This window comes from Leptodactylus fuscus, chromosome 1 (genome assembly GCF_031893055.1).
Source record: "Leptodactylus fuscus isolate aLepFus1 chromosome 1, aLepFus1.hap2, whole genome shotgun sequence".
NCBI lineage: Eukaryota > Metazoa > Chordata > Amphibia > Anura > Leptodactylidae > Leptodactylus > Leptodactylus fuscus.
This window is the reverse complement of record NC_134265.1, coordinates 283,917,999-283,931,756: the sequence shown is the minus strand read 5'-3', so window position 1 is coordinate 283,931,756 and position 13,758 is coordinate 283,917,999. Positions and strand designations below refer to the sequence as shown.

General features: G+C 39.2%; 1 protein-coding gene across 1 annotated transcript in view; it reads left to right on the top strand.

Annotated features, from left to right (window-relative positions):
* The window catches only part of GATB (glutamyl-tRNA amidotransferase subunit B), an 84,178-nt gene extending 73,513 nt beyond the window's left edge, over positions 1-10,665 (top strand). Inside the window, exons 12-13 of the mRNA XM_075257511.1 lie at positions 9,521-9,655; positions 10,289-10,665. Coding sequence (XP_075113612.1) covers positions 9,521-9,655; positions 10,289-10,417 — 264 coding nt within the window. The 3' untranslated portion in view covers positions 10,418-10,665. The remainder of the gene's footprint in view (positions 1-9,520; positions 9,656-10,288) is intronic.
* Positions 10,666-13,758: the final 3,093 nt, after the last annotated feature.

The window sequence follows — 13,758 nt, the reverse complement described above, 5'->3', positions numbered from 1 at the left end:
TGCTGGCGTGCCAGTGAAATATGGCAGGAGTGCCACTCTTGGCATGTGTGCCAGGGGTTGCTGACCTCTGCTGTAGGGGGTAATATGAATTTTGTGGCTTGCTATGGTCCAAAGTGTGTGAGATTGCAGAGATAGTGATGTGAGTTTGGATTTTGTGGGGGTCCTGGGAAAAACGTATGTGCGCTATTGTGACAAAAAGTAGCCTATTGCGCAATCGAGTGTAGTGACTATGTTTGTGGAAAATTTCAGCCAAATCGGTGGAGCGGTTTTTGCGTGATTGACCGCCAAACATCCGAACATTCAAAGTCACAAACTCACAAACATTTCACATTTATAATATTAATAGGATATATACATACATATATATACAAACACGGACAAAATTGTTGGTACCCGTTGTTTAAAGAGGACCTTTCATCAGATTGGGCACAGGCAGTTCTATATACTGCTGGAAAGCTGACAGTGCACTGAATTCAGCACGCTGTTGGCTTTCCCGATTTGTGCCCCGGGTAAAGCACTATCGGTCCTGGTACCGTAGCGCTTTAGTGTCAGAAGGGCATTTCTGACACTTAGCCAGGGACGCCCTTCTGCCCAGCAGCGCCTATCGCGCTGTACTGTGGAGCAGGGAGGAACTCCCCCCTCCCGCTCCTGATAATACTCGCCTATGGATGAGCTGTGTGAGCAGAGGGAGGGGGCGTTCCTCCCCGCTCCACAGTACAGCGCGATAGGCGCTGCTAGGCAGAAGGGCGTCCCTGGATAAGTGTCAGAAACGCCCTTCTGACTGTAAAGCCCTACAGTACCGGGACCGATAGCGCTTTACACCGGGCACAGATCGGGAAAGCCGACACTGCGCTGAATTCAGTGCACTGTCAGCTTTCCAGCAGTATATAGAACTGCCTGTGCCCAATCTGATGAAAGGTCCTCTTTAATGAAAGAAAAACTCACAATGGTCACAGAAATAACGTGAGTCTGACATAATTAATAATAAATAAAAATTCCATGGAAATGAACAAATTAAAGTCAGAAATTGCTTTTCGCTTCAATGGAATTTAAAAAAATAAAAATAAAACTCATGAAACAGGCCTGGATAGAAATGATGGTACCTATAACTTAATATTTTGTTGCACAACCTTTTGAGGCAATCACTGCAATCAAACTATTCCTGTAACTGTCATTGAGACTTCTGCACCTCTCAACAGGTATTTTGGCCCACTCCTCATGAGGAAACTGCTGCAGTGGTCTCGGGTTTGAAGGGTGCCTTTTCCAGACGGCATGTTTCAGCTGCTTCCAAAAATGCTCAATAGGATTTAGGTCAGGGCTCATAGAAGGCCACTTCAGAATAGTCCAATGTTTTCCTCTTAGCCATTCTTGGGTGTTTTTAGCTGTGTGTTTTCGGTCATTATCCTGTTGCAAGACCCATGACCTGCGACTGAGACCAAGCTTTCTGACACTGGGCAGCACATTTTTGTCTAGAATCCCTTGATAGTCTTTAGATTTCATTGTACCCTGCACAGATACAAGACACCCTGTGCCAGATGCAGCAAAGCAGCCTGAGAACATAACAGAGCCGCCTCCATGTCTCACAGTAGGGACAGTGTTCTTTTCAAGATATGCTTCATTTTTCCATTTGTGAACATAGAACTTATGTGCCTTGCTAAAAAGGTTGATTTCGTCTCATCTGTCCATAGGACATTCTCCCAGAAACTGTGTTGCTTGTCAACCTGTAGTTTTACTACTATTACTTTTGTCAGATTCACGTTATTCCTGTGACCATTGTGGGTTTTTCTTTCATTAAACGAGGGGTACCAACAATTTTATCCACATGTTTATATAATATATATACACACACTACAGGAGCCTCCCTATTGTGCCCTGACTGCAGTTAGATAATGACTCGTTAAGCCCTTCCCCCTTGGTAAAGCCTTTTTACCAATCTGTGACTAGAAAAGGAGAATCTTTGCAAGACATTAACAACTTTGCTCCCTGCAGCATTTTGTTAAAACTATTTCTGTAATGATCATGAAGAACATTCTTCTGACTGAAAATAGGAATACTCTGTTTCTGTACTAATAACCTTCATTTCTGGGTTTCTAATGTACCTTCCCTATAGTGTTATGGTCATTCTGATATATAGTATGCATAGTTTTGGGTAAATGGGAAACTATGGTGATAGTTTGCATTGGTGTGGGCAGTGCTTTTCTCCTTTAATTGTATTTTTTTTAACTTAAATTCTATATAATTGTGTTACATAATAAATCCCCTATAAGGCCACAAAAGAACTCATTCTTTTTAGTTGTACATTTTTCACTATACAATAGCTGGTACATAGATGCTTTGAGAACTCAGGTATAGGTGAAAACCGACCCCTATTGTGACAGTCAATGGCAAGGCTGATCTTCCTACAAAAAGTAGGTCAAAATGTAGAAACAGTTTGTGAAAATTAAGTAAACTGTGATTGACATATTAAGGCAATTTTTTTAGTGAAGAACTGCATATGGTTTTTAATTGCAGTAACATTTAGCACAAGTTATTATGTATTTCACCTGTATGGTAGCAGCCACTAAAATGAAAACCTAGTTGTTAACATACAGGTGAAATACATAGTAAAATTAAAAAATGCAGTTCAACAAAAAAAAAAGTTGTGTAAACCCTACCTCACTTCTTCAGGAATTAAGAAGATAAGTAGCAGCCAGGTGTAATTGATCATCAGTAAGTGTGACCACCTCTGTATAAGGGGATGTTGTGTCAGTTTGCTGGTTTGCAGCGTTTAGGTGTGTGTTAACACAATGCCAAGGAGGTACAGCATCAGCAATTTTACTCAATTGTTCAGCATTGATCAATTGTTTCTGTGCCAACAACCTTGGAAGGATTTTAACCTGCATGCAAAACTTTTGTAGTATGTCGTGGAAAGTACTGTATAATGTACTCCCATTTTATAAAGTGAGGGAATTGTGCAGTGAGGTGCTATCACGTTAGTATCAGTGGGGGTGCAACCTGTAGGCCCCTCACTAATACTAAGAATGAAGGGCTACAGTGATATGTTCATTTGCTCGGTACTCATGTATATTTCTTTCTCACTCACCCTCTCTAAATATATATATATATATATATATATATATATATATAACAATCTGAGAGAGAGATAGGAAACTACATACATTGTTCACATACGCATGCAGTTTTCCAGGTTTTTGGGCAATAATGCATGATGTGAACAGGACCTGAGCAGGATTCTTCATGATGCTGATCAAGCATTCAGAGCTATTGCACATGTTACTCATCTCCTTCACTCTTCCCTTAGATCTATTGTGATGCCAGGGGAGAGGCTTGAATAGTTAAAATAAAAATAAATAAATATAAAGTTTGTCTACCTGCTGCTACCTCTGATCACTGCTGTGATCATCTAGATGTGTGAAGCAGGTGCTGGCTTGTCTGGTGATCAGGACCAGCTCCCACCTCCTCCTGGCTGCTCTGGCAGTCAATAAAGTTTAGACAAATGCTGCTTTCATCAATAACAACATCACGTTCATGATGGGTGTAGCTAACAACCAAAGTCATGTGCACAATGAATGGCACATGATCAGAACCAGTCAGGAAGTGATTCTAAGGCTAAGGCCCCACATTGTGGAAACAAAGCCTTTTTTGTTGCAGATTTTGCTGCGTTTTTTGGAGCCAAAACCAGGAGTGGATTGAGCAGAAGAGAAAAGTGTAAGAGCTTTTTATATATTTTCCATTCATTTTGAAGCCATTCTTGGCTTTGGCTCAAAAAACCACAGCAAAATCTGCAACAAAAAAGCTGCGTTTCCGCAACGTGGGGCTTTTCCTAACATAGACTTTGTTGCTAATACAATTCTCCAAAAGACTAGAATATTTTTATGTGGTTTCAATTAAAAAAAATAGGTTTAGCACATTTCTCATCTATCTGTTTAAAAAAAAAAAAAGTGTTGCACTTGGCAAGAAATACATAAGGGTGACGTTGTAGTTTAGAAGTGATTAAACAAGAGCTTGTCCATCAAGGAATGCGCTAATGACTGGTTGTAACAGGTCTATTCTTATTTCAATGTGCCTTAAACTCCAGGGGTGGCTTGAAGGATGATGAGCGCATGGAATTATGATGTTCAGAACATAATACATGGCTATTAATACTAGCCATAAAAATACCGGAGGACGTGTTCCAACTACATTCCACTCCCCACCCACATTTAACTTAAAGGAAATGGCAGAAAATCCCCCTTGTTCTTCTGTGACATCAGCGCCTTGTTTAGTAATAGAACTAAATATACCAGTTCAAAATAAAATATGGCGTAGTCCATGAGAAATCTTTTTGATCTGTACGAAGTTTATCTATTCATGTCGAGAACGGTTAAGCTGTAAGATTGTGTGATCTCCTTCTGTTGTGACTGATGTGTCTGTGTTTCCATGGATCGGTGTACACACTAATGGTCATGTATTAAAGCAAATTTAATTTTAAAAAAAAACTGTTTTGTCAAAAGCAACCAGTTAGATCCAAGATGTCATATTGCAGGTGAATATTAGAAAAGAAAGCCATTTTTTAGTCTTGTTAAACTGTAGAATTTTTTGTATGCGTATAAGTGGAGGCGAAAGATTGCCACTAGAGATGAGCGAACACTGTTCGGAGCAGCCGTTCCGAACAGCACGCTCCCATAGAAATGAATGGAAGCACCTGGCACGGCGACCGGCCGCCGGCAAAGTGTACATGCCAGGTGCTTCCATTCATTTCTATGGGAGCATGCTGTTCGGAACGGCTGATCCAAACAGTGTTCGCTCATCTCTAATTGCCACTCACATTCCTTATTCCAGTCCCAAAGATCACATGATCACGTTCATGTTCTGAGGAACAGCCATTTATTGCAGCACGGTGTCACAGTGGTTAGTACTATTGCCATATGAGGGCTTAATGTTTGCCGGACAAATTGTACAGAATAGTAAATGGTACCATTATGAAGAACAATGTACTGGGATAAGGAATAATATCTTTGTACTGTATTAGCCAGTGGATATGAAATATAAAAGATTGAGAGTCCTCAGTAGTTGATACCTTTCTTAATGGCTAACTAAAATGATGACAGATTGCAAGCTTTCAAGGCCCGGGAGTCTTTTTTTGGAGGCTGATTTTGAGGCGGATTCCTGACCAAAAATCTGAGCCTTAAAGTTGCCATATTCTGACACCCGTAACTTTTATATTTCCATATATGGGGATTTGTAGAGCATCTTTTTTTGTGCGACTAGGTGTACTTTTGTTATGCCATTTTGAGGAATGTCTATTGCTTTGATCAATTTTTATTCAAATTATTATCTATTTGCATTCTGATTGTTAACAGAGGCAAAACTGTCCTGACCAAAAAATGGCGGTTCAACACAGGTTTGTTTGTTTTTTTACCCTCTACAGCGTTCACTGTATGGGAAAAATATTTTTATAGGTTTGCAGATCGGTCGTTTTTGGACACAGGGATACCTAATGTGTTTGTGTTCCACAGTATTTAAGTACTTTTATATGTGTTCTAGAGAAAGAGGGCAATTTTAATTTTTAATATATATTTTTTTTTAATTCACTTATTGCATTTACCGTATTTTTCGGACTATAAGACGCACCTAGGTTTTAGAGGAGGAAAATAGGGGAAAAAAAATTTGAAGCAAAAAATGGTAAAATATTTAATATATGGGAGTTGTAGTTTTGCAACAGCTGCAAGGCCACATTGACAGGTGACCCTGCAGCTGTACGGGGATGTATAGAGTGGGTTTTTTTGCGGGGCCAGAAGTACTTTTTAGTTATACCATTTTGGGGAATATCTATTGCTTAGATCACCTTGTATTGAAAAAAAAAACCCGGTGGTTTATTATATATGATTTTCTACTTTTATATATATATTCTAGGGACAGGAGGTGATTTAGAACTTTTATTTTTCATATTTTTATTATATATTTTTAAAGGTTTTTTTTTTTTTTACTATTTTATTCCCCCCCGGGGGCTTGAACCTGCGGTCACTTGATCGCAAGTCCCATAGACGGCAATACAAGTGTATTGCCGTCTATGGGACATTCTGTCTATTAGTATTACGGCTGGTCATAGAGACCAGCCGCAATACTAATACAGCAGTGACAGGCCTGGGAGCCTCATTAGGCTCCTGGCTGTCACCCGAACAGGTCGGCTCCTGCGATATCGCCGCGCAGGAGCCGGCCTGCAACTCTACAGGTACGGGGCCGGTGGGGACCGGCCCCGGGGGAGAAGAGGCCGCTGACAGACTGCAGACCCGGCATCCGCTGTACTAGAGAGGCGGATGCCGGGGAGGGATAGACGCCGGGGCCTGAGACATCGCTCCTCTGCCCTGCCTGAAGCCAGCAGCGGGGGGACGGAGGAGCGGAATAGCATCACTCCTCCCGCTGCTGGCTTCATTCAGGGCAGAGGATCGCAGCGATGTCTCAGGCCCCGGCGTCTATCACTTGCCGGCATTCGCCTCTCTATTACGGCGGGTGCCAGGGCAGGCACATTCAGACTATAAGACGCACCCTTCTTTTCCCCAAAAATTTTGGGGAAAAAAAGTGCGTCTTATAGTCCGAAAAATATGGTATGTCTTGAACCCCGGAAGGTCTGATCACTAATGTAAAGCATTACAATGCTAATGCATTGCAAAATATGGGGGATTTGTATAGCAGACTGTGATTTCTTTGTGCATCCACATCACTTATTAGAACACTGAGGTTCGCAGCCTTTGTGTATATGTGGATGAGTCACAAAAGGTGATTCACTGCTTATCTACTGTCCTCTCTACACAGGTCACAGAGTAGGCCTAGTAATAGTAGGGTCTGCTCCAGACTGTTGTCACTTTGGCCAGGAAACAGGAGCTGACAATCTATTTTAGGCTCGGTAGTCACAGGTGTGACTGTAGAATTTTTAGATTTTTTTCTTTTTAAATATAGATAATAACAATGGAAAATGTAAAAAAAATAAAATTATCACAAAATAGTAAAAAAAATGTTTAACATAAAAACTTGATTTCCATAATGTGCCATTTTCTCATGACACATATGATTTAAGGTCTTTTTTACCACGAATCCAATAGCTTAATGAAAGCCATTTCATTTTTTTATCTTCTAATTTGCTTTTTTCATCTATGTTGTAAAAATGGCCATGGTAGAAGGAGTACTGAAAAAATGAAAAAAAGTAGAGATGCGTTCACTTTCTCCCTGGTGTATTATTATATCTACAATAGTAGATGTGTCTTGTTGGTGTAAAGCAGTAATGGCTAATGTATGGCCTATATTTATTTTTACTAATTAGAACCAGATAGTGAAGTATATTATTTTATATAATCTTTTCACTGATCCTGTTTATATAAGCATTGCACATTACCACATATTTAACCCTCTATATATGTGCACTACATATTGCAAATGTTCATCCCGTATTTATGGGCACTGCATGGCACCCCTTCTCTTGCCTTTACAGTACCACTTTTTTATTGCTTAAATATGGGCACCAGTACCATATCGATGTGGTAAGTTTTGGTTCTTGTATAATACCGATATGCTTGGCTCTGTTATTGTATTTATTTAGTAAGCTTAGTTCTTGTATTGTATCTATTTAACAAGCTTGGTTCTGTAATTGTATCTATTCAGTAACTTTGGCTTTAGTGTCGTATCTGTGTAATGAACCTGGTTCTTGTGCTGTTTCTATGCAGTAAATTTGGTTCTTTTACAGTATAGCATTTGTGCAAGATCATTTAAAATTTTAGTATGATGGCCCACAATCTTTACACAACCCAAGACCCATGGTAAACTTAACCCCTTGTTAGGGACATCAAGGGGTCCTCATAATAGAGTATGTTGCAGAGTTCCAAATTAAATATCAGGCCTGGAGAAGTCACACACACACACAGCTGGTAGTGTATCAAGTAAGTTTTATGAGTATTTTGATTTTAATGGTAGGAAAAGGTAGTTTAAATACAATACAGACAAGAGCAGATTGGGACATAGTTGGCCTGACATGATTGGTTGAGGCCTAATGCAATATACCTCACAGTCATTCTAGATGTATATCTCAAGGCTCGGTGCTAGTCTCGGGGCTAACATTTCAATAGACATCTTGTGTTCACATTCTCCTTGGAGACAATTAGTGTTACCATTCTATTTCCTTATCACCTAAAGAAGGGTTTCTCTTCTTTGGTCTTTTGTTTAAAGTCTCAATAGTGCACAGCCCATAGCGTCTCTGTGTTAATTAGTCTAACGAATTCCTTTTTGAGACAAAGCTACTTATCTTTGATAGGGACAAGATGGCTGACAAAATACAAGATGGAGGATGTGATCCTAACACCCTTCCCACTCAGAATCATACTATTTCTTCATGCTGAGCATATACTGAAAGGAGTTATCCAGTTTCTGACACGTTATTGTTTGTATGATGAAAAGTTATACAATTGCTATCTCTTGGTTTTCTAGATCTTTGCTTGCTAGCGCTAATTTATTCACACTTCTTTCCAGTTGATAAAATGAATTCCATGAGCATGTGAGGACACACAGGTGTACAGCATGTTAGGGCAGGTTCACATCTGCGCCCGGTCTCCGATTTAGCCAATCCGGATGGTTTGCGTCTTCTGCCCTGCGAAACTGGACAGGAGATGGAAACCTAGCAGTCAGCTTTCAAACCCACTTGCTTGAATGGGTTTGCAAAGTGACCTCCCATGTGTGTCTTCTGCCCTACTGTGGGGAAACCATTTTATTTTTTTTTAGTCAGACATGCAGGACTTTGTGTCCGGTTAAAAAAAAAAACTGTTTCCCCACAGACAGGCAGAAGACGCATACGGGTGTTCACTTTGCAAACCCATTCAACTGAATGGGTTTGAAAGCTGACTGCCGGGTTTCCGTCGCCTGTCCAGTTTCGCGGGGCAGAAGACGGAAACCGGCCAAAATGGTTAAACTGGAGACCGAGCGCAGGTGTGAACCCGCCCTTACAGACACGCTATTCAGACCTCTGCCTGTTCACCACATGACCATGGAGTGATTTTTATTCATGGGAAGTAAGCAGAATGATAACAAGCAGCAGTGATTTAGAATACCGCAAGAAGTTGATACAGGAAATATATTGGAAAATTGTAGAACTTTTAGTAATACAAACAATAACATTTCTCATTCAATATTTGTTTGAAACTGAACAACCAGATTGACATTCAGTGCTGTAATAGTACAGAGCTGGGCCTGCTACATGACTTATGGATTCCAGCTGTATTATATAGCCGGGACTGTGGACTAAGCTGCAGATGTCGGAAAATGCCCAGAATCCGGCAGCTTAGCCCCTCAGATACTATGATCAATAGCGATCGTGGCTTCTGGATGGTTGGGGTACGGTATAAAGACAAATGTTAGATTATGCATTAGTAATTCCACAAAGTGGGAAGCCTGTGATATCACTATTGAAAGAAAATAAGGGTCGGTCAGGGAAAGTGTAGAAAATATACTGTATCTATAACAAATCTGAAGCTTGTTTCTTTGTGGTGAACTCCAGGTGTTCCAGGACCTCTGCAATGGGGAAGGGAAGACCCCAACAGAAATAATAAAAGAGAAGAATCTAGGGCTCATCATTGACAGGGCACAGCTCGAGGAAATCTGCCAGAAGATTATAGATGGACACAAAACAGAGGTATTGCAGTGTTACTAATGGTCTGTTTATTTAAGTAGCTCATTTGCTTTTTCAACATTCTATGAGAGAACATTTGGCATACAGTATGTCAGGTTGACAGAAGACTAAAGATATGTTCAATATATACAATGGGAACATATCTCAGTTGTGTGTGTATGTATAAATAAATGTATGTAATAAAATAAATATATAACTATATGTAATATTTTATTTTTTTTATAACAAACGCAGTGTGAAAAGTTATGATTTTACCTAATTTTGCAACATTGTTTGTGAAAGATTTTTATTAGAATTATTTGGTTTGTAGAGATAAGTTTGGTATAATTTATTATTTAGTAAACTGTTAGGAATCTATTAGCATTACTTTTCATATGTTACACGTCTAATTTAACATAACAGATTACGGCAGCGATTAGAAAGGTGACTAATGTTTTTTGTGGGTGCTTTACTTCATTTGTGGGTTTTTGTTTGGTTTTTTTTTTTCATTTTAATGAGTACCAAAACTTTTAATTTATCTGGGGTTTTTTTTACAAGCCAGACAGTAGATATAGAAAACATCCTAAAATTGTAGGAGCTATTCCATAAGCCTTAGTTCACATGGCATTACTTTTTTTTTTTTTTGTTTCTTCATAGGTGTCTGCCGTACAACAAGGAAACCTTAAAGTTATGCATAAACTTATTGGCTTAGTTCAGAAGACGACTAAAGGGCGGTCAGATCCAGTTCTTGTAAAGACAATACTAGAAGAAAAATTGTTACCTTAATTTAACCTCAAAAATATTTCATCTAAAAACTGAATACAGCAGCTTGTGGATTTCTCCTTTGTATTCGGCGTTCACCATCAAATTCCTGTGATGAATTGGACTACCAAATTCCCAAGTCATATGCCCTCACCTCCAAGAGACATTTATTTTTTAGTTTGTCTAGCTTTGTTATAAAATGTGACATAATATCACATATGTGTACATGAAATATATTTATTTTCTAATCAGAAATGGGTTTTTTTTTGTTGATCATGTGATACGTCTTAACCTGAAGGACAGCTTTCCTGTGCAGTATACAATGCACACATGACATGTTCTTGTCTCCACCTCATGTTCTTTAGAGAGAGAAACCATTGTTTCAAACCAAACCAAATAAAAAAAAAAAAAAAAAAAAAAAAAAAAGAAGAGAAGTTTATTAGCAAAAATGGTCCCTAGTTCAGCGTGTACAATGTGACTCTGGAATTTGTAGTTTTCTAAGGCCTAAAGATTATATATTATTTCACCTTACTTACATTGGACAGGTTTAATACGTTATGCTGTCTGATTCCTATATATGTCTTTATACTATGAGCGCCTCCTTTTGATTCCTCCCAGCATTACACCATTCATGATTTAACAAAATTCCATTATTCTGATATATTTTCTTTAAATTCCTCGCCAGTGTTTTCTATCAGTGAATACAACCTTTGATGTTTGCATCCAGAACCCAAGACTGTATGAACCATATACTGCTCATTGCTTACAGATGGACTCACATGTTCATTTTAGGTGTGGTTATGTTCGCACCAGTGCCATGGCTACTCTATATTGCAGATGCTATGATGTGGTGACAGATCTGTGATACAAGAGACAACATGTTGATCCATTGAAGTTGCATGCTCAGGAAAGAAGCTGGATAAGCACAAAAAAGGCATTTTTCTCTAAAAGGGTATATTTGTTAAATTTATACTTTTGATCTATGCAAAATTAGTTGCGTTTATTTTTTTTAATGTAGATTGAGAGCCCTATGTAGGGATCACAATGTACTTTTTTTTTTTCCTATCAGTATGTCTTTGTAGAATGGGAGGAAATGCACGCAAACACAGGGAGAACATATAAACTCCTTGCAGATGTTGTTCCTGGCGGGTTTCGAACCCAGGACTCCAGCGTTGCAAGGCTGCAGTGCTAACCACTAAGCCATCGTGTTGCCCGAATTTGTTGCGTTTATGTCCCTAGCCTGATCCATAGCAACAATCCAGGAATGCAGTGTGTGACTACCACAGATACGCTTAGACTTGTTTATTCTTTAGGGGTGTCTCGGAATAGATGATTGGATAGAAGGTTGTGTCTCTCCATCGTCTGGTATGAGAAAACTGGCATACAAGACATAATAAATCAGTTCCATTAGATCTAATCTGCATCAACTATGTATGGTAGCCTCAGCCACAAATGTCAGGATAAGGATGAAATCCAACTGGCCCGATCATTTTGTTCTCCCAGTGATAAGTCATTTCCGGAGGAGTCTGAGAGCAATATACTCCCCTCTTCCTGTCAGACAAGCAGTCTTATTTGTGGGGTTGTACGTGTGATGGCTGGTTGACCTGAAAGCTATCTGAAATGTATGGCCTGCTTTACCTGGATAAGTTATCAAGGACTACAGACTAATCTCTACCATGAAGATGGCAATGAGTTGGATTAGGGCCCTGTTTTCATAGACTGATGATTGGGTGTAAGCCGGGAGTGGTCTGGTGACTCATGAGCAAATGCTTGCATGTCGTCTGACCACATCTTTTATGGAAGACTGAAAACGATCATTTCTAGCAACACAGCTTCCCATGTAAACCGGAGATGTTCTAGTGAGAATATGCAACCTGTATGTGGAGTACAAAGGCCTTGTAAATGGTTGCAGATTGATCAATTGGTACTTGCTATGAAATCAGTTCTCTGAGACCTTATTCACACTACTGTTCAATTCTTCATGGGTGAAACTTCCGTGAAAAGCAAGAATAACAGAATAATTTGTAGCCTGTATGTACGTGTGTGCAGTCATCCTGCCGTGGATATCCAATGGGACTTTATTTCTTCATCATCTCAGAAATTCTTTTTATTGCTTATGGTGCTTTCTGTCAGACTTGCAATAAGGGTCATCAAGGAAATCACAGTCATGTTAAAATGAACGTATCTGTCAGTGTGGATGTCAGGAGCAGACGTCGTCTATGTCAATTAGTATGACAGGCGATATTAAATGTGGTATTTGATTCATGACAGCTACCTAAAATCATTTCTGTGACATACAACATAATGTAGGATTATGCATCATAAAGAGAGAATGCCTGTGGCATGTCAAATCCAATCCATTGATCAAATTATGTAAAATATTACATATACACAGTATTACATGCATTGTCAGGGGATAACAGAAGAAGAGCTGTGGACCAAAGATAAAACAAAACACTTCCAAAGCAAATGCTAAGAACACAACATGCTTAAGGCTGAGGCCACATGTTGCAGAAAAGCTGCTTTTTTATACCAGATTTTGCTGAGTGTTTTTGAGCCCTTGAAGGAATGGGAAATATAAAGAAATCACAGATACTTTTCCCCTCTCCTAAATCCAATCTGGGTTTTGACCCCAAAACCACAGAAAATCTGCAAAAAAATTTTCAGCTTTTCCATAATGTGTGCCCTCAGTCTAAAGCTGGTGGACAATTGAAAAAAGGACTGTTCCTGACTAGAGATGAGCGAGTAGTATTCGATTGAGTAGGTATTCGATCGAATACTACGGTATTCGAAATACTCGTACTCAGTTGAATACCACGCGGTAAACGCAGTAAAAATTTGATTCCCCTCACACCTTCCCTGGCGCTTTTTTACACCAATAACTATGCAGGGGAGGTGGGACAGAACTAGGACAACATAGGCAAAAAAAAAATGTATACAGTAGAGATGAGCGAGTAGTGAAATATTCGAAAATTCGATTTGAGTACACCTCAATATTCGACTATTCGATCGAATACCTACTCACTCATCTCTATACCAAACCATTACCCCATGTAAAATGTCTTTGAACAGCAAAGTTAAGTTATTTTGCCAGCTATAATAGCATTTTTATGAGGTCATAAAACTCACCATGGTGTAAACAGATACAGTCCTATGAAAAAGTTTGGCACCCCTATTAATCTTAATCAATTTTAGTTCTAAATATTTTGGTGTTTGCAACAGCCATTTCAGTTTGATATATCTAATAACTGATGGACACAGTAATATTTCAGGATTGAAATGAGGTTTATTGTACTAACAGAAAATGTGCAATATGCATTAAACCAAAATTTGACCGGTGCAAAAGTATGGGCACCTCAACAGAA